The 22,450-nt window shown below is 33.8% G+C and overlaps 1 protein-coding gene across 1 annotated transcript; it reads left to right on the top strand.

The window, feature by feature from the left end:
• The first annotated feature begins 1,216 nt into the window (after positions 1 to 1,216).
• Positions 1,217 to 16,605, top strand: LOC143226140 (uncharacterized). The gene is made up of 2 exons (XM_076456714.1): positions 1,217 to 1,500; positions 14,368 to 16,605. Exon 2 carries the CDS (start codon positions 15,152 to 15,154, stop codon positions 15,890 to 15,892), a length of 741 nt encoding a protein of 246 aa, XP_076312829.1. The 5' UTR covers positions 1,217 to 1,500; positions 14,368 to 15,151; the 3' UTR covers positions 15,893 to 16,605.
• Positions 16,606 to 22,450: the final 5,845 nt, after the last annotated feature.

Genomic DNA, 22,450 nt, shown 5'->3' with positions numbered 1-22,450 from the left:
CATGTATATATAAAATAGCTCTTGGGCGAATATCCACATTTCTGTGTCAAATTGTACTGGTAAAACAGCAGGTCTCTGACCTCAAAATAAAACGCAGTAATATTTAAAACGTTACAACATAAATAAAATGATACGTTGAGTAGAAAATGAAAAATCACAAGTTGAGAAGGAAAATAAGTTAAAATTAGGGAAATAACTTTAATAAAAAATGGAGAAATTGAGTCGAATAAAATGGACAAATAGAAGAGTTTAATAAACATTGAAGAAAGGAAAGATAATAAGAAGAAATATAAGGAATACGTTTGATAAAGATAGAGAAAAACATGTGTTGGATGATAAGTTGTATGAGGTAAAAGGGAAAATTACATGTTACACAAAATATGTCAAAAGAGATAAAAGCACAATGATATGCAATATACAATGGTTACCTGTGTTGTGTCCACCACGGGTATCGAAATTCGGTTTGTAGCGTTATAAGCCTTCAGATTTACCGCTGTGCCAGTGTAGAAAAATATGGTAAAAGGGTTTTTGGTTAAAGTGACACCAGCACGTGTGTTAAAGTCACGATGCAGCCTTGTTGAATTGACGTAAACTTAGAAGCAAAACCATTTCCACCTGTTTTTAGATCGACTTTATTACAAAGGAGACAAAGTTCACCAAAACATTTTATTGAAAATTGAAACCCACTGCTCTATGCAAGGCTGTGAAGTAATGTTCTGTTTGAGAAGGAAAAGTTTAAGATTCAAAATGCTATAACTTTAGTGTTTGGTAACAAATACTCCTACTTGCCTCGCATTTCGTTTTATCATTAGTATGTTATACAAAAATCATAGTTTATATTCGGTTGCTATTCGAATTTTGTAGTTTGAGAATTATAACAAAGTGGAGCAATACGTAACCTGTTCATCTTGAGTTTACGTACTTACGAATTTTAAAATATTTTACTGTATGAGTGCGAGCACCTGGTGGGATTTAAAACAGTATGCAATTAATTGTCACGAAATAGCTTCACCATGACTAAGAGCAGTCAACGTTCTCCTGTTTAACAAACACCTTACAGTACTTGGTATAGAGATTACATATATGGAAGAGCTAGCAGGTAAGCTAAGAGAGATCCGCCTTATCATGACGAAATAATATTATCACAATGACGTAGTATTAGTGATGATTCCTGGTTGGACCGCAAAGTGTTTTGACTCCCTTAAAACCGACAGCAACAACAACAGGTTGCTAGTAAACGGCACTATTTGGGTGCTGCTACTTAACACACGTACAGACATATACTTGTTGGATCCAAACGCTCATACCTTTCAAGCGAGGATCCCGCCACCATATCAAAGACCTCCCAGTTTCCTCGGTATGATTCACTTCTACTTTCTGACCAAAACTACTGCGAAGAAATGAGAGATTATTCATTTTTTTAAACAGGTGCTTCTTTCGCTGTGGGTGAAAAAACAAGGCACGAGAAAACGTTCTTGCTTCAGTTCGTTTGATTATAAGGTTAGTAAATTTTCATTTATTATCTAAATATCACATTTAAAAGCAGTTCTTCCATATAAATTTAAAATCGTAAATAAATGATTATGCATTTTTAACATTTATTTACCTGCTTTGCTTCGGTTTTTCCTTCTCAAATCGAAAAGTATTTAAGATAGCTGCTCATAGAAATAAAATAACTTCTCAAAGAAATAACGCACTCAAGCGATACAGCGGTAGGTCTGCGGGACTTGTACAAATAACCAATTGTGTCGCTTTGTGCTTAAGTACAAACAAATAAATAAAAAAAGGTATTTTTGTAGCCGTTTTTTTCTTTTACTTTTAACAGACAACTTAAGCCTAAAGATACTCTTCTTTCAGAGCTATATGTATACAGCTTCCACTTGAATTTTTTCTCTCTAAAGTTTAACAATAGCATTGATTAGACAAGTATTAATATTTCGAACGATGAAGTTGATCTAGGACTGAAACGGTTTTTCAGTTATTCAACTTCAGTTGTAAACCAGTTACATAGCAAACATCTTTCAACATAAGATTATATGTTACATTCATATCCAGCACAAAATTACACATTGAGCTACCTGTGTTCTGCCCACCACAGGTATCTAAACCTGGTTTCTAGTATTATAGGACCGCAGACATACCTCTGTGTCACTAAGGGAAGGGGAAATAAGGGGGGATCAGATAAGGAAATGAAAATCATGTCTTAGCTCTTGTGTTCTGAATAGTTAATAACCCAGTCGCTATTACTTGATCTATTGGTTTAAATAATAACACTATCGCTAATTAAAAATTTTCTATACAAAACTTGTTTTAATAAGTTATTACGCTTCCTGAATTTATTTTTATTGTATCTAAACGATTCTTTGACATGTGATTTCAGAAATATGTCTTGTATTGTATGAAAGCTCTGATTTGCGGTTGAAATACAGTTGGCTTAAGGATCAAATATTTCAAGTTGATGTCAAAGTGACTTGAATGAACGACAAGTCATAATTTGCAAAATAAAAATAATCTAGATTAAATCAACTGAAGAATGTGAGTTTTGTGAGAAAAGTTTTATCTTACAAATCTGTATCAATATTCCTATGCAAAAATGCAGACTAAATATTGAGGATATAAACAAAATTTTATCTTGGTATGCAAAACATGTGAATTGTTACAATATACTCAACTCCAGCGGCGCTGTAGTTGAAATATATAGCTATGTTGACACTAACTGGAAAATAATGTAATATACACGTTTATGACAGCATGTGTGATATCATAATACACAATCAAACTTCAATGTAATTAGTTGTACGGAACAATTTACTTGTTTCGGAAATTACAGTAAAACTACGTGAAGGCTACTTTAATCGTCCATAATTTTAAACTGATAGAACGGAGGAGACGCAGTTATTCATCAGTTTCCATCATCAACTGTTGAGCGACTTTAAATGAATAGTGACTTTTTATTATTCTTATAACGCACCCACGGTCCTAAAGTGCGAAACGTATTTTTACTGAAATCGGACGGAACAAAATTCGAGAACTTGTGCATGAAATGAGATTTCGAATACAAGCAGAACATTTATTATATTTTCAAAATATACGTATTTGATTTATGTTTGACACTATATTATGAAATATGTAATGTTGACAGTGTTGAGCCTTCATTCAAAAAACTATAGTCTGTAAACGCTTTTAATACTTGCTGAAAACACAATTGTACTTTCCTATATACGTTAATTTTATTGAATTATATATTTGTAATATTTTGAAAATACTATATATTGTACGTTAAGTTGTTATCACATAATTGTACTTTTATATCTTTCTTACTTTGTATTTCATGTATACTCTCGTTCGTAAATATTATGATCATTAATCACGCGTTTACAAAAAGACTTTTTGGTTTTTTACCACCAGATGGGTCTGCTCTGAAGAGAGTTTCACTTGTTGAATCTTATTGGCGAGAATGTGACAAATTAAGTGAAAATAATGCTGAAACTAACTTACAGTATGTGCAGGAAAAACGTTCAAATTAATACAAAACCAATGTCAAGAAAAATAAAAATGTATTGCACAAACTAGGTGACGAAAGCGTTAATACAAACTTGTTTCAAATAATACAAAATAACCAAAAAACTGGAAGATGAAAGAGCTAATCACAACCAGTGTGAAAAAATAGTCAAAATTAGTCTGTTTAAGAAAATGGCTGGCAATAGTCTTCAGTCTCTTTGCAAATTAATATGAAAACTTGGAGAAGAAGTAATTAAAATTAATCCACAATCTGAATGAGTAAAATGGTTAATTTAACCTTTTTTTTACTAGCCTGTATCCAGCGTGGTAAAGCTAAAATAAAGTGCTTCAACCTTTAAAAATTAAAATTCAATAATATGAAAGAATTGAACCTAAATTTTGTGTTGATGGCATGATTAACAACACCAAAAGTATCGTATTGCAAATTTCAATGGTTTTGTTGAAAACTGATAGATAGATATTCCTAATCCATAAACTCGGTTGTGGCTGAAACCTGAAGCCTCATGGTTCTGGACCCTGTAATTATAAAACGAAAAATGCATTATATTCGTAAAATCTTTCATTTATATTTTTTCAATTGTTTAGTGTATTTACATCGTCACTGCTCATTTTATACAGCAACTCTGGTCGCAATATTGAACTTTGCAAGAAAAACGGTAAAACACGAACGTGTCTCACCGCAGTTATTAAGCCGTTACGCACAGATACATATGCAGGTGTTTAGTTGAAGATATTAAATGACTACATCAATGTAGACTAACACATATTCCTATGTCTTCCTGGCGATATTAAGCGGCTACATCAGTATCGAGAACACATATGCGTATGTCTAGCTGAAGATATTAAACGACAACATGTTTCACAACCGTACCTACATGCTCGTGTCTGGCTACACGCTTAAGCAGTTATAGTTCTTTTTTGAGAATCGATGGCCCGGCATGGCCAGGTGGTTAGGGCGCTCGACGCGCAATCTGAGGGTCGCGAGTTTGAATTCCCGTTACACCAAACATGCTCGCCCTTTCAACCCGGAGAGCGTTATAATATGCGATAAATCCCACTATTCGTTGATAACACAATAACCCAAGAGTTGGGGAGTGGAAGGTGATGACTAGCTAGCTGCCTTCCCTCTGGTCTTACACTGTTAAATTATGGACGGCTAGCGCAGATAGCCCTTATGTAGCTTTGCGCGAAATTCAAAACAGGCAAATTGTATGGAATCGAATACCTATAATACGGCATTAATAGATGATGACGAGTTATGGTCACTATTTAACTGAAGTAACTGCAGTAAGCATCAAAGTAATACTTATAAACAGAAGTGATTTACTAAGAACTTAATTACAACAAAAATTCTTTTGTCTCTAATTGAGGATTTTAGTAGTAGCTGTCAACAATTCTACAGTCGTTAGTATTTGTCAATGAATTTGTTGTCGGTAGCACTTGCTTACGAATTTATTGTCAGTAGTACTTAACAATTTATTGTCGTCAGTATTTGTTAACGAATTTAGGTGGGGTTTGTCAAGGAATTTACTGCAAGCAGCACTTGACAACAAGTATATTGTTGGTGGTACTTGTAAACGAGTGACTGTCAATAGTACATGTCAAGGACTTTACAGTCAGCAGTACTGTTCAACAAGTTACGGTCGGCGGTAATGAAAACGGCTTTAATGTCGGCAGTATACGTCAACATGCTTACTGTTGGTAGTACTTGTCAACGAGTTTAATGTCGTTGTTGTTTGTTACTAAGCTCAAAGATACACAAAGGATTTCTATGCCTTGCCTATCAGAGGTACTGAAACCCGGCTTCCAGCAGATATATCACAGTGCCAATGGGGGACGACTTTACTCTCAATAGCACTGATCAACTAAATTATTGTCGGTAGTGCCTGTCAACGAATGTACTGCCAGCAGTATTTGTCAACGAGTTTACTGTCGGTAATACTTGTCAACGAATTTAGTTCCAGTGATACTTGTAAAATAGTTTTCCTGACACTAGATTGTACTTGTCAATGAGTTTATTGTCAGTAGTACAGACCAAGTAGTTTATTGTCAGCGGTATTTATCAACGAGTTTACCGCCGGAAATACTACTAAACGAGTTTATTTTTGGCAGTATTTATCAACACGTTTACTGTTGTCAACGAGTTTACTGTCAGTAGTTGTAGTCAATTTGTTCACTGTCAGCGGTACTTTTTAACGAGTTTACTGTCAGTAGTTTTAGGCAACCTGTTTACTATCAGCGGTACTTGTCAACCACTTCACTGTCAGTGGTACTTTAAAGTTACTTATGTAGAGTTATGGTAGAAACTCACTGATGCTATTTTTTTTATAATCAGTTGCAATTATAGAAACATGTATTAGCGATGTACTGGATTTAAAAAAATTATACATATTTATTATCTATCCAAGCGGAACAGGAATAAAGATCTGGAGACATCAGGACAAATTATGTAGCAGGTGGAAAGCCTCAAGAATTGAACTTTATAAATGAGTAAAATTTAGTTCAGTTCTTCTAGAGGTAAACACAAACACATACGAAGAGTGAAAAGTGTACAAAATACTAATTATAATATTTATAATAAACTTAAAGTAATGACTTTTTTTTTATTAAGAGGTTGAGTAAATATTAGTGAAAGAAAAAGGTTTTAAAACATGTTAAAGGAAAATTACAAAATTATAGATTTCGATGAATTAGATGAAATGACTAAAATTGCTGTTGTCATACTGACACAGTTGCAAACATATGTTTCTCGATGATATATGCAGTTTATTATTTTTATTATAGTAGTGGGAGAGTCCATTCATCCATTTGCCTTCTCCCTCAGTCAGACCATGAATGGACAGGAACAATTCGCAATTTTTTTGTTTGTTTTTGAATTTCGAACAAAGTTACTGGACGGTTACCTGCGTTAACCGTCCCTAATTTTGAAGTGATAGACTAGGGAGAAGGCAGATTTTCAACACCACCAACCGCTAACTCTTTGGCTACTCTTTACCAACAAATAATGGAATTGACCGTCACGTCAAAACGCTCCCACAGTTGAAAGAGCAAGTATGTTCGGGAAAGGGACTCTAACCCGCGACCATCAATTTGATGGTCGAGTACTCTAGCCACCACGTCATACTAGGCCTCCCAATTTGTAGTTTCGTTCGTTATGCAGCATCAATAGCCTATGAGCTAGATGGCGCTGTGGATAGAGGTACTAAACTATGTAAAATACAACTTGAAAAGTAATTATTACACACCCATTGGATCTTTAAAATTCGCTTGTTGCAAAGCGTCTAGAGAAGTAAATGTTGAAAAATTAAAAATCAGTTAGTTTTTTGAATAATTTTTCTCTTCTATTATACATTTGAATTCCTTTCCTTATCCGATTATAAGTTGTGGGATTCAATCACTGAAACTCAACAATGATCCTAGACTGTAGTGTAAGGTATCGTTGATCTTGTTTATCTTCGGATGTTAGCTACTCTATTATTGTTCTTCTTTCTTCAGGAAGGCCCGGCATGGCCAAGCGTGTTAAGACGTGCGACTCGTAATCTGAGGGTCGCGGGTTCGCATCCCCGTCGCGTCAAACATGCTCGCCCTTTCAGTCGTGGGGGTGTTATAATGGTACAGTCAATCCCACTATTCATTGATAAAAGAGTAGCCCAAGAGTTGGTGGTGGGTAGTGATGACTAGCTGCCTTCCCTCTAGTCTTACACTGCTAAATTAGGGACGGCTAGCACAGATAGCCCTCGAGTAGCTTTGTGCGGAATTCAAAACAAACAAACAAACTTTCTTCAGGTTAGTATACCGGGTTTCTTATCGACAGATAATGCCACTCAACACTCACAGTTACGGCTGCGTTATAAAAGTCCATATAGGTCCGTTTGTGTCGGTTGGTGTTGATATCTGGCTGCCTTTTTTATTTCTACGATCATATCTGAGCTTTAAGCCTCTGACATAGTATTTTAGCTCATGTTCACCTGAAATGTCATTCGAGTTCTTATATATATTTATGCATAATTCTTTAAAGTTTCCAAACTCCATTTCTCAGACCCGTTCCCAGTGACTGATTGATAAGTTTCAGGCTTATGATGTTAAAAATCGGGTTTCGATACATATGGTGGCCAGAGCACGGACAACCCATCGTATAATTTTATGCTTATCAATAAACAGATCGAACCAAATACTATTACCATCACTACCTGTGCTAATTACTACTTTTACCTTTTTTATAGGTTATTTAATTAGTAAATTGTGTTTCATTATTTTAAATATGTTGCCATAAAGTTTAATCATAATTGAAAATAAAAAGATATAGAAACAAACTTCCGTTAATTGTTTTCTGCATTTTTATATCCATGCAATAAATACTGTTGTCAAAAATTCAGTTGACTAAACTTATATCAGTTTGCATATTCGAGATTCAAAGTGTAGATCATAAAATAACAAATGGCGTGAGCATTAGCCCTCACTTTCAACCAAGATATTTCACGTATGGTGAAGAGGGAAATAAAGCAATCAACTAGTGAATCCTTTCGCCACTGGAATATACCTGCTAACTATGGAAAACAGCACGGAAGTGGACGAAGAATGTGATCACTTGGAGGAACATATAAAAGGAGAGAAGGGAATGCTTATTTAATAGTGATTGGAAATTTGGAAGCAGTTGTGAGAGGATTCAGAGATGGTCAGAAAATTGATAGTTTTTTTTTGGGGGGGAACTAAGTTGAACTGATAATAAGTTGGTGAAGTTATGTAAGAAGAATATGATAATGTTGACAAATAAATAGTTTAAGAATTGAAACAGACACAGGTGTACTTAGTAAGAGCCAGGAGATCAAATTGGTCATTCTTTGATTTGACAAGAGTATTGGAACTCCAGGTGTCTTGTGGTAACGAAGACAAGGTGGTTGTTGAAAAGAATCGAAGAAGGCAAAGGAGTAAAAAGATGGAATTTAGAGTTGTTAAGGGGACCTGTGGGTCAAAGGTTAGAGAGAAGATGGATGAATAATTAAAAAAAGCAATAAATGGAAGAGAATAATGAAATTATCTATGAGCATTGATGTAGAGTTAAGGAAGTGATCAAAGCAAGATCAATGAATAATATCAGACGAATGAAGAGAAAAATAATAAGAAAGGAATATGTAATAGAAGAAATGGAATGGAAGGCAGTCACACTGGACAAACTTAGAAGAGAAATAGATAACTAAACGAGAGTTGCTGTTGGGAATAGTGTAAATAATTAAAATAAATGAAATGTGATTGTAAATCAGATGTTATATATGAAAACGTACAAAAGAAGACGGGCATGAGAAGAAAGATCCACTGTCATGAATAAAGAGGAAAACTCCTGATGGAACCAAGAGATGTGAAAAACAGGTGGAAAAAGACAACAAACTGAAAGAAATTGATATAAAATATGTAGAGGATACTGATGTCGATTATCTTGGTCTTTCATATTGGAAATATTTGAAGAAAGACGTTAATGAGTGCTGCGAGAAATGATAAAGCTCTCGAATAAGAACAAAAGAAAGGCCTTATAAAGAAGATAAACACTAGGATATGTAAAGGTCACCCATCTGTAAGTGTGACTGCACATGCATCAAAGATCATTCTTAAGATCCTGAAGATTATATTACCAACGGCCGTTTTTTGGCTCTCGTAAAAGTTGTAGAATGTGAAACGTAATTGAAAGTGAAAGAAACCTCCAGCACGATAAATATTTCTATGTTTTACATAAATTGATGAAGAAGATACATGGAAGGGCGGATTAAAATGAAATGACGTAAGGGTAGAAAGATATACAGTCTGAAAAATAAAATGTAGTGTAGTGAGATTAATAGTAGAGGGGAAGCATATAGAAAGGGTTGAGGGAGGACTTGCTGAACCAGTTGAGTTCAACATTCTCCAATTAACTTAAACTGCTAATAAAAGGGTTTAAGAATACTCTAAACCATAAGGTATAGGAATCAATAAAACTGTAGTAGAACCAAGTGTGTTTATATTTGGTGATGGCGAAGCAAGATGGAAATGTTTAGTGATGGCTTTAAAAAGTTGTTTGCAAAGCCTTCTTATGAAATAATAACACGAATAAAGTTGTACTGTTTTTTAATGTTGTAATTTAAATTTATTACAATTAAGATACTGTAATTTAATTTTCCAATATTCCTCAAATTATTAGAATCAAATTAGACATGTAAATTCCGAAGTTTAGTCGTGGTGTACTTAGTAGTAGTTTCTTAAGTCATAGTTTGAACTGCTCCTAAGCTGAATGTGATTTTTATTCTTTATTTGATAAAATTTCTGTTTAGCGAGTGTTTATTTTGTCTCCTGAAAAGAAGTTTTGTTCATGCTGGCTTTTTACATTCTTCTAGACAAATCCTGTTTAAATAACAATACTTTCAATAAATTAAATTTCTTAATACTGTAAAGTTCTCAAGATAAGCACAACAAAACTTACTTAAAATACAAAAATTAAGGCAATGTTTCAACTTTACTCGTCTGATTGAAAATTACTTCCAGTCACTGAAAGGCTAGTCAAAAAATATAATAAATTATTGTATTGTATCTTTGCAAGGAAACACGAAACATTTCTTTTAAGTTCAAAAAGTGAAAAATAGATATGTGTAATAAACTGATTTCTAATTAATAGATTTGTAACTGTCACAGCGCACAATTAAAGTTAAGAGCATTCAATCACGCGTAGACACACAGGGAACGGGCACTGCTGACTAGTTTGCCATCCCATACTCGAGGGCTACTTGCACCAGTTTCCGCTAATTTTGGAGAGGTAGACTAGAGGAAAGGCAATTGGCTAGTTAACACCACCCACCACCAACTAATATGGTGCTCTTCACAAACGAATAGTTGGATTGAACAAACACTATAACGCCTCCACGGTGAGAGTATTGAACATGTTTAGTGATGGGTTTCGATCCCGCGACCCACAGAATGCGAACCGAACGATTTAACTACCAGGTCCCCTCCCTTTAGTCAGCAACTGTGTAATAGGGATAGCGATATGAAGTCTCTAGTCTGACCTTTTTTTTTTATTTGTCGCACAAGTTGAAAATGCCAAATACTAATATTAATTAACAGCTTGACTTTAAAGTCATCGAAATTTTGTCATTATTTATTTTTAATGGGAATGAATTATGTATTTTAGTTACACCTATACCATCACCGTGTGGCCTTCGAATCATTTTCATTTGGCTAAAAAATTATATATCCACATCCAGTTTGGGAGGGGGGATAATATATGCTTATTATAATATACGTTAACTACGAAACATTCATTTCAAAGGCTTTTATATGAATAAAAATAATATGTGCAAAACAAATTTCTTGTCTCATCCGATAGTCAAAACACACATACGTTAAAACGGTCCACTTTATTAAAAAATTCAACACTATGTACAAATCCTTAGCAATTATAAGTGCATATTTTTGTCTTCTTTATCTATTCTTGTTCCCCAGTAAATCGGTGGTAAGTTGACGGACTTTCAACGCTAACATATGGTATTTGAGTCCCAGTGGTTAGACAGAGCGCAGAGCCTGTTGTGTAGCTTTGTGCTAACAAAACAAACATTTATTCGTTTCAGTTATTCGCCCAAAACTACACAAGAGCCATCTGCGCTAGCTTTTCCTAATTTTGGAATTGAACTGGTAGACTAATCAAATAATAAAATTTGGCCATCATTCCTATAACATGCCTACAATTCCAAAGTACAGAATGCGATTTGCGACAATAAGACGTAAACCATGAACCACTGGATTCATAATTCGCACGCTAACCGTTTCCTTCATCTATTTCTTAATGGTAATATTGGTTTTATTTAATTTGTTAAGCCTTAAAACACCAGCTAAGCATTAATATAGACTCATAAATTCACCAGTGAATGCCCCCCTACTGCGGATTTATAATGCTATAAACCGGGTTTCGATACCCGTGGTGGGCAGAGCACAGATAGCTCTTTATGTAGCTTTGTACATAACAAAACAAACAAAATACCAGTGAAAATAAAACTGCGAAGTTGATGATGCATTAAAAGGCAGTAAACCAATATATATAATAGAAATCACGTTAACTGTGAATATTGTTATGTTTCGTATTCCTTTCTTTCTTTTTTTTTTTTCCATTGCGAATTCAAAATGAATAGAATCTCAGGTTTATCCTTTGTCTCCTACGAGTCACTCACTGCCCAAGAGACTTTCATGAGGTACAAAAAATACAAAAACAACAAACTCGTCAGTTAAATTGTTTACATAAAAGGTGTATCAGAGTACACTTTACTTCCCATCGTCCAACTCAGATGACGAGTTCTGGTATTCACGAAAGGCCTCTTGGGTAGTTATTAGTAGATGACAGAAGACATATATCTGAAATGTTGTTTTCACTCGTCTCTGATCTTGAAATCGCAATGACCAAATTAACAGAAATGTGAAAAAAAAACAAATATATTTAACAAAAATTTTTAACACAAGATTTTGGCCTGTTTATTTAAAATTGCAAAATACTTTATTGTTTATTTGTGTATTGAGATTTTAATAATGAATGAAACAATAAAAACGATTTTTCATGATTGGAATTATTTCTTCTAAATTCCCACTTTAGTTTCAAATTCTCACAACACATTTTCTCTTAACTGCTGTTTTTTTTATTATTCTATTATACAATAATAAGCCATTCCATTGTCAACTTACTGATATTGTTCCAAGATCCACTTGTGCGATAATCCACAAACGTAGAAGATTTTTCAAAACGCACGTGACCTATTTGCCTGTAACTTAAGGCTTGGAAGATGATAATTATATAGAAGTTTCAAAATAAATTGCAATCAGTATAACTACAAATTTCAAACGTATATTGTGGAATTTTAATTAACACGGAAACTGGTATGCTTGATTTAATATTTCTTTTCGAGAATAAAGGTTAAAGTTGAAAAGAAAATTCTCCATTTTTACACGCAGTAAGAGAAAGTGTAATTTTTAACGAACTTGACACGTACCCTAGAGTGCTGATATTTTTGTTCGACGTAGTACCTCATAAATAACCTTTCCTATCTGAATGCTGATACAAAAACTGTTCAGAAACAAGAGTTACGAACGAACGGACGTTATGAGTAAATAAGAGAACCCCCAAAAGTTAATTACTATTGTAATTAGTATTTAAGAAAGGTTAGAACGCATAACACCAAAAGTAATTAACCTTAAATTATGAAATTTACTTAATTAAAAGAACTTTAACATCGTGAGTCGAGCTCGTTCTTTACCAGTTACCTACCGCGGAGACATAATAGGAAGAGAAAATCAAAGTAAAAGGAGGCTAGCAAACCAGTTTGTGGAACAAGAAACCTATCCCTTCCTGATAGCGTGAATTACGCAGTGTTAAATGATTGATTTTTCTTTCATGAGTTCATTCACGTTAACTTTCCTGATGTATCTTGGAACTATCACTAAATTTGTGTTTGCAGTGAAAATGTATTATTATTATTTAGTTATGACATGTTGTTTGTTGAACTTCGCAAAAAGCTATTTGAGGGTTATCTGCGCCAGATTTGTCTGATTTTGAAGTGATTGACTGGAGGAAAGGCTGTTAGTCAACACCGCCCGCTGCCAAATTATGGGCTACCCTAATAAATTACGGTGATTTGGGTAGCCGTATCCACGGCCTCAAAGTGCGGAACGTAATTTTTTTTTTTCCTGTAACGAAATTTGAACCGTGAAACCTCAGATCCACAGAACGGCATACAGACCACTTGACAATGAAATGTTGGATCACAGACCACTTGATCATGAAATGTCGGATCCACAGACCGACACACTGGCGACTTGACTATGAAACGTCGTATACACGGACTGACACACTGACCACTTGACCAGTCGTCCTCGAATCCACGCTGACTATTTAGCCACTTTCAGCCCAAATAAAAGTGTGTTGCAGATCTTTGATAAATATGCTTGAAAAGCGGTATATTCCAAAACTATACTAACATGAATATCTTCGCGATCCGAAAAACTTTTTTAAATCATAACTCTTATTACAGCACTTTTAGACACGAATATTTTTGTTTATTCAAAATAAGTTTATTTTTACTTAAGCCATTATCTTTTTTTTATTCTTTTATAAATAATCAGTTCCTAAATGTTTGTCTCTTAAGGGTATATTATTTTCGTACTAGCTATATCGTTCTTAGTCATTTCAAAGTGGTTTTATTGCGAACGAATAAGCAGATTTATACTACTAGGCTTAATAAATTCGATAAGGACTCGAAGTATAAACGCACTGTTTTTAAACTTTCCTAAAGTAGTAAGTTAAAAATGAACCTACACTCCCCGTTGAATGCCCCATTTTTTCCTGTTTCCATACTATACGATTTTCTGTTTCTAATAAGTTTACAACAACCTAATTTGTAAAAGGAAAGTGTTGCTACTTTATAAACTATAGGTTATAAATCATTTCTCACCACAAGTAATCTTGTTTTTGTAAATCCTTTCAATATGGTTAACATTGTAGAACTTATTATTATTTTGTGGTAGAAAGCTATAATCTATTGTTTCCTGTGTTGTCAAGTAAAAGTATCATAATTCACTATACCCTGAACATTTATTTTTATACAAATAACTAGGAGAAGTTACTATTTATCTGATGCTTGAAATATTTGTGTAACGTAAGACTATTGCACAAGCTATATAAGAACGTTTGTCTAAGGAATGTAATCCAGAACGAATTCAGATTACATTGATTCTAACAATGTCTTTGGTTGTACTTGATATTCATTGTTTATGATATATAAGTGGATTAACTTTTTAATAAATCTTTACCACATTATTATTTAATATATTTTTGTTATCTAGGTGCATATCCTACCATCCACCACTAGAAGACTTTCTTTTCTGAAACCGACAAGGCAACTAATTTTTCGACATTTTTCAAGCGCTGTATTAGATGACACTTATAGCACTTTACCTCTTCTTCCATCTGGCAAACCCAATATAATTCATCTTCAGATACAACTGATTAGTGCCTTTAATGTATTGTTACGTTATTAGAATAACGTGAATAGATTAATGTGAGTTCGTGTTCGTTTCCTGAAAGCTGAGTTCATCAGTTAGGTGGAACGTTCTGTGTTCACCAATCTCTAGCTCAAGCGTTAAATCTTTATAATGTGTGGCCAAGATTATTTAATTAAAAATAGCGTTGTCGTCAGTTTTAATCACGTATTATCGTTTAACACTCCGATAAATATATGAAGATTTAAATTGGAAACTTACCTACTGCTACATGTGGGACAAAATTGCATTAAAAGTCAATTATGAAATTGTAATTTAGCAGAATCGAATTATGTGTGATTTATAAGAAACAAAAATTATTTCATACGAGTTCGAAAAGCACGTTTGTTTGAAAATCAGGCCTTGAACATTCTGAAAGACTCGGTGATTTACAAATTACCGACTATTTGTTTGAAGAAGATTGCTATTATTTCATGCTACAGCCAACAGATGGAGTCTTTCTCTTGAAATTCCCTGATATTTGTATATATATCTAAAAAACTATTACTCGTAGGTATTTTGTGTTATTAAACCTATTTTATTTATCAAAATAACGAGTTTTTTGGTTGGTTTTACAAAAAGCCTCAGAATGTCAATGGATGTTGTTGACTTTGATCCAGATTCGTGGGAATCATTGCTTAACTTTACAACAACACGAAATGATAGCGGGAACAAAATGTTGGCCCAGTCTTCAAATCTGTGTGTTGACGATTCTGGAAACAGCACAAGTTCTAGTTCGGCCATGCTGGACACAAACGTCTCCAAAGATGATGATATCCTCGGTCAATCGCAATCAAAATCAGAGAACATTGGAGAATTCACAAATAACCCTGAAGAGAGAAAAGACCTGACAAACCTAAAATATAAACTTCGACCACGATCCATCATAAACCGTATTGAAACAGAAAAACGTAAGCAATGTAAGAAAATACCCAAACCAAAACAGAAACCTGCACCACTCAGTAAATATCGCCGGAAAACCGCTAACGCTCGTGAACGAGATAGAATGCAAGAAATGAACCAAGCCTTTGAAAAACTACGGAAAGCGGTCCCTGAAATTCCGAACAAGGCTGGGTCCAGTTCAAAATTGACTAAAATCACAACGCTTCGTTTAGCTGTCAATTACATAGCTGCTTTGACTGATATCTTGCAGCAAACGGACACTGGGAAATCTACAGGGCATTCTGACTCTGGCCAGTCTCTGGAGTCACTAGAATCCAGTCTGGAGTTTGACTGTGAACCTTGTGTCTTACCAATTGACTATCTCGATTTCATGCTTGATTCTGATGGTGATAGCATGCCTTTAAGTGACGAACTGACAAATTCTTAATGCGAACCTATCAAGGCCTCGTGGCTCTTTTGGAGGGTATAAAATGCACTTTCTTAAAAATGAAAGTTTTAGGTCATTTTGTTTTTTAATCCAGGTTTGTGTTATATTGCAATGAAGATATATTGGTTATTTCCTATGATTAAACGTTCTTGGAGCTTGTAATTAAGACTTAAGCTGCACCTGCTGGGTAGGTGCTTCACTTCTCATCAAGAAACCTACCAATCCAAACATTGACACTGACTTTTGTCTGTTTGTGATAACAATAAGGATGTGGTACGACCGGTATCAGTGACACAGCTGCTAACAGACAATTATTGTTCATATTTTTCAGGAAGGATACTTTATCGAATTTCACAGAAGCCGCCTATCTTTGAATGTGCCAAACTTGAGTTGATTGGTCTATTTAGACAAACTAACTTTCCATGGGATAATATAGTTGCTTTGGTCGAACACTGAGTTTACCTGTTTACTTATTAAACGGAAAAAAAACCTGTGTGAACCATCTAAAGAAGCACCATAAACTATACCTAATGGTGATAGATTATATACAAATAACAAATTTAAAACACGAGGGTTTCGAATTAAAACTGTTTTGTTGATCTTACTGCTTCCAGTGTTGCTTTTTATTTTTACATGAAGCTCATGTGATTGTAACATTGTAGTGAATAATCATATATTTTTATGTAGAAATATTAAAATTTGTGTTTTGAATACTCATGTTTTCTTTTAGTTTTGTCCGACAGAGGAAGAAAGAAAAAAGGACAGCTGAGAAATTTTATTATAGTAAAGAAACAAAAGAATAATTATGTTTCTGAGTTTAAACTTGTAAGAAATGTTATATATATATATATATAGAACAGTGAAATATAGAACTAAGAAACTGTACACAGGCATTGAACAATATAAAAAGAAAACCTAAAAACTTCATGCGTCTGTAGAATAATATAAGTCAGCAGATAGCTTGATGTGGCATTGCCATAAGAAAACACACACGGAATAATATACATATGAAACTTGAAACTGCATCATGTATAGAAAAATATAAATATGGAATTTGAAACTGCATGCATGGATAGAAAAACATAAATATGGAACCTGGAAACTACATGTGACAATTCAGATATGAAACTGACAACTAAATACAACAATACAATTATAGAAAATGAAAAAAATACATACTACAATGGAAATGCATGCGAAACCAAATTTTTCTTCTTTTATACTGAAATGTTGTAGTAAAACGAAAAAAAACAACATTAAATCACGTATAAAATCAGTCAACGTAAACGTTTCTGCAGCTCCATCGTCTTATTTTGTTTAATGTTTAACTAAAGAATTGGACTCAGTTCTGATAAAATAATTATTAGTTTCGATCAGAAATCACTAACAGGTTAACGAGAAATAAAGGTAAAGTGAACGGTTGATATATTCCTTTGGATGGAAGCGGATAGAATGATACTTGTTGAGCTACTGCTATAAAATATCAATAATTTCTCTTCATTCTGGCATACTCTGTACCCATCTTTCATTTCAAAAAGGTCCAACATAGTTACAATGAAAGCACACACAAAAAATAGCGGGTTAAGACATACAGCGCCCCTACCCTGAAATCAAAAGGGAAGGATTAGTCTGCACTACACACTGTAAACTATACACTACCTTTTGATGGCAACTTAAACTCCAAAAGCAATTATGTTTCTCTGACTTATCTTCTATTATCTTCAAATCATCATCCCTACGAACTTTTACTGTCAACAGAAGTCGCTTTGTTGCTCATTTGAAAAATATTTCCTTATTTCATTAACATTTAATTAACATAAATTAACAGGAATCTTAATTTTCTTCACGTATCAGATAAGAACAACAACACGTGGATTTTTTTCCGTTGCTTCAAGTAATTCATACACTAGGAAATGATGAGGTCATTACAATGTTTGCATTAAGTTATTATACTCTAGGATGGAGATGACGCCAGAGCGACCTAAGGCCATACTATAGGATGGAGATGACGCCAGGACGACCTAAGGCCTTTATGCCTTTCTCGTACATCAGTTACGAACTTGTTATCTTCGTCATCCAATTATGTCGATAATTACAGCGCGGAATGAGTCTTCAACACGTCACACTTTCTATGTTATCGAGTTTAGGTTTATGGCATTATACATCATATGGGTTGTTAAAAAGATTTCTGTTTCATGCTCTATCACTGCTTGACCTTGTACTAGAATGATGACTTGAAAAATGGCAGACATCATTTTGTGTTGAGGCGCTTCGTGAATGCGTCTACAAATTGGACTTGGAATATACGCGTTATTAAATATTTTCTTTTAACACCAATGATTACTTATTTCAGCCTGGTTTGTTCTTTTTGTTTCTGTATTTCCTACTCTAAAAGCTCTGGCTATTTCGAAAGTAATTAAATATAGTTTTTTATCTATTTCAGATAAAACAGTTACGTAAAGAAAATAACAAAAACGTATGAACAAGCTGAATAAAAATAGCATTAGTGGTAGGACAATGAACCAGCGACACCGTCAATATACAGCTGGTACTTTAGTGAGAAATCTGACTGGTAGGATAAATCCAAAATAAATTACTGGGTGGAAACGTACCTTTCCCAACAGAACTGAATCATAGCGTTTGGTGCATATAGGTAACCAATGGAAAAATAAAAAAAGCCATTGGTAAAAACGTGTTTTATAGCTCTTCATTTCGTACTTTTACGTGTACGATACAGAAACAGACTTTAAAGTTTACTAAATTATTTGGATTTTTTTTTTACCTTAACAAATTAAACTTGTGGTGTGAGTTTATGCGCTTAATTACGTGGAAAGAAGTAACCAACACAATTATTGAAAACGTTTAGCAACAGATACTGTGGAGAAGTAACAACTGTTGAAAAAAAGGAAGTGCTTCATCGATTTGAAACAGACTCAATATCTTGAATGAATGGTTTCGTTCTTGTGATAGATAGTAAAGCTTTTGTTATAATGAAAGTAGAAACTTTATATCAGAGGACTTGTGTGGCAAGTCCAAAGATTTAGCTTTCAGAAGTTCTCATTCTTAATTGTTTCCGTTATCCACCTTGGTTTCCGTGGTGATCATTCTGCAGCAAGTTGTTGAAAGAGTTACGTAACTTGGTTTCCGTAATGCCATATCTATTTCTAGCTGCGGCATTCAGATATCGTGAACTTCAGTTGTTGGTAATAAAATATTCAATAATGCTGGCTACGTGACTGTTTTAATGTCTGACTTTTCTACGATCAACACAGATATTGTGAACTGCAATTCCTTTGTTGCAACAAACAAGTATGATAGTTACGTAACTATTTTATTATGTGATTGTTGTATGAGAACCATATGTATTGTGATCTGAAGTATTATGTTGCAATAAACAAGTATAAAAGTTACGTAACTGTTTTATGAGAACCACATGTATGGTGATCTGAGCTTATTATGTTGAAATAAGGAAGTATAATAGTTAAGTAACTGTTTTATTATGTGAATGTTGTATGAGCATCACGTATATCGTGATCTGAAGTTATTATGTTGTACCAGTTACGTAACTGTTATAATATGTGGCTGTTTTATGATCACTACAGATATTGTAATCTGAAGTTCTAACAAATAAGTATATTATATCAAAACAAATTACATCTTTAAATCAAACCTAAAAATAATTTGTATAACTTATTGAATATGTTGTTTTTACTCTGTTACTTGTGAAGATTAGATGATATTGTTTTATTAGATGGGTATCTTTGCTGTTAACGACATATTCAGCCGTAGACCTACTAATATCTGAAGATGTTCGGTCGTCTTAGGAAATTCATGTTAGTCCTATATTCATATACTAAATTGACAATGCAAACTAATCTCTACAAAAAACTACTTTAATAAAAATAGATATATTAATCATTCTTACAAATACTATTAACGAAAGTAACATTAAAGAAGGAACGGATATAAATTACCCACGGAACACATAGAGCACTAGTTGTTTGCTTCATTTACTCTCATAGGTTGAGTTCTCTTTAAGAATTTGACATCTGTACAAGTAAAACTTTAAATAATGCTCCCTACTGGCGTCCTGTGCCTAAGTTACGTAACTCTTTCAACAACTTGCTGCAGAATGATCACCACGGAAACCAAGTTACGTAACTCTTTCAACAACTTGCTGCAGAATGATCACCACGGAAACCAAGTTACGTAACTCTTTCAACAACTTGCTGCAGAATGATCACCACGGAAGCCAAGCGACGTAAGTTTTTCAAAAATTTATTGTAAAATGATCACCATGGCTACAAAAATTTCAAGTGATATTGTTAAAACAGACAGTTTTGTTATTATAGCTCGATATTCATATTTTCATTGATAAAGGTATGTATATATAAGCGTTTAATCAAATAAACAAAATAGGAAAACCTTAATGAAACAGTTCATATAGTTAAAAGTTTCATAGAAGAATACAGTCTCGCTTGTTGGTTTGAACTCTTTGTCATTAATTATTTCTATAACATGAACTGGGTTACGACTGTGAGGAATGTTTGATTCAATTAACTTTCAGACAACAAGTACGGAACTGATTATGTGTTTAAATATAAAAACAAATCTATATGGTCGTGCAAGTTACAGAAAGCAGACAAACGGATATAGAGAGAGGCAGAAATCCAAAAAAACATATGCATAGGGAGATATGGATAAGAATAGAAACAGGTAAATAGAACAACGAGATGGAATATCAGATAAAGCGACAGATAACTAAATCATATCCATGGGTATATATGAAGCATATACGTTGCACTAATTAAGGATATCAGCGTTAACTTAAATATTCACGTAATTAATTAGACCAGATTTTTGAGGTTCCTGTCCCGTGCCAATTTAAGTATATTTCTAAGAATTCGTTATTTAACAATCACTAAATAAATGAGTTTTCGAAGCTGTAATTTCTGAAAACTGGGATTTAAAAAAATTATTTTTAAGCTACTACTCCTTAAGCTGATCACATATAAGTAATTACCCGCTACGTTTGATTTACTGTTTTTATCCAAATTGAGATGCACTACACGTTTTAATATTTGTATGCAAGTTGGTATATTACACCTGTTTTGATATTTTTACTTATATTTTAATATTATGCATCTTTTAATATGTTTATCCAGGTGAAAATCATACATGTTTTAACATTTTTAACCAATGGTGTCCACTGCGGGTACCGAAACCCAATTTTTAACGTTATAATCCCTCAAATATCGTTGAAATACTGACTGTTTTACGGTTTAAACTCGGATTGAAATAATACGTGTTTCTTCTACATAGGTTGAAGTACTACAAGTTTTCGCGTTTTATCCAAGTTGGAATTGGCTGGAGTTACTTATAAAGGAAAGACTTTAACAATGATTTAAGTAACTTATGTTTGAAACAGCTAATTACTGGCATATTTGCACGATAAAGTAATTCTCACCCTGTCTCAGTTAAATCATGGGCTAAGTATAAATCCTTCTTTCTGCTTCACAGTGATTCTCTCCATATAAGGTATTTATAATTAATTAATTTCTTGATGACAAGCAACCCACTTGAAATAAAAATGTATTTGATAACGGCTGGTATGTGTACTAACACTTACTGATAAGCAGGGAACAACGTTTCGACCTTTCTAGGTCATCTTCAGTTTAAGTGTTAATAACCATACCAGCCGTTCTGAGATACAATTAACTAATTTGTTAAACACTCGTTATTTTTCAGTGCTTTGACTTGAATTTTTTATCATCAAAATATTTTGAAAACAAGTTCCCCAAAATTACCTCTCCTCCAATGTTAAACATCGTAAACAATTATTTAAGTAACAGAGTTTTTCTTTCCTTGCCTCTTCGCTTACAGACTTTAAAGGACAAAGCTACACTCAGAATAACTGGGATTTTTGGTGGTATGAATTTAAGTTTGAAATATATAAACCTGAAAATATCCAGTTTATTCGTTTAATAAAGAGAAAGTACGATTATCAAGAACCTTAGCACCACCACAATACATTAGGTATTTGTGCAACGTCCGTTTATATATAACAAACTGCTCAAATCATAATAAAAGGTTTCCTTTGACCTATGTACACTGGTAAACATATAAGCAGTCAATATTTCCTGTATATTATTATTTATTGCTAGCTAGAATGTTTTCTTCTACATGACGTATATATATACATATTTTCAATCCAGTAAAGCTGTGATCTCTACTTAGGCAAAATTCATCTTATCTATATAAAGACAAGGGTTCTATTTTGCCTGCTTAATGTTGCACGCAGACTCGGGTGAACAGGGTGATGCGACAGGGTCAGAGTAGAAGCCTCATGGCCATGTACCGTTCGTGTGTGTCACCAACACGTAGTTCGAGACTTGCAGCACGTGCTCCGGTGCTCATAAATTTTACTCGAGATGAAACGTGATCAGCTGATTGTTAGTGATCAGTCGTTCGCCTGATCGCGAAGACAGTCATCACAGGGCCAGCTTCTGTTAAGAGTGCGAATCCTATTACGGTAAGAGTTTAGCTGTTTTTGTTTTT

Source organism: Tachypleus tridentatus, chromosome 9 (assembly GCF_004210375.1).
Source record: "Tachypleus tridentatus isolate NWPU-2018 chromosome 9, ASM421037v1, whole genome shotgun sequence".
Classification (NCBI taxonomy): Eukaryota; Metazoa; Arthropoda; class Merostomata; order Xiphosura; family Limulidae; genus Tachypleus; species Tachypleus tridentatus.
The sequence above is the reverse complement of the archived record's forward strand: the minus strand, read 5'-3'. Positions and strand labels throughout refer to the sequence as shown.

Bases quoted from the DNA above. Each gene is read 5' to 3' on its own strand.
- LOC143226140 (XM_076456714.1), top strand. From the start codon at position 15,152: ATGTCAATGGATGTTGTTGACTTTGATCCAGATTCGTGGGAATCATTG.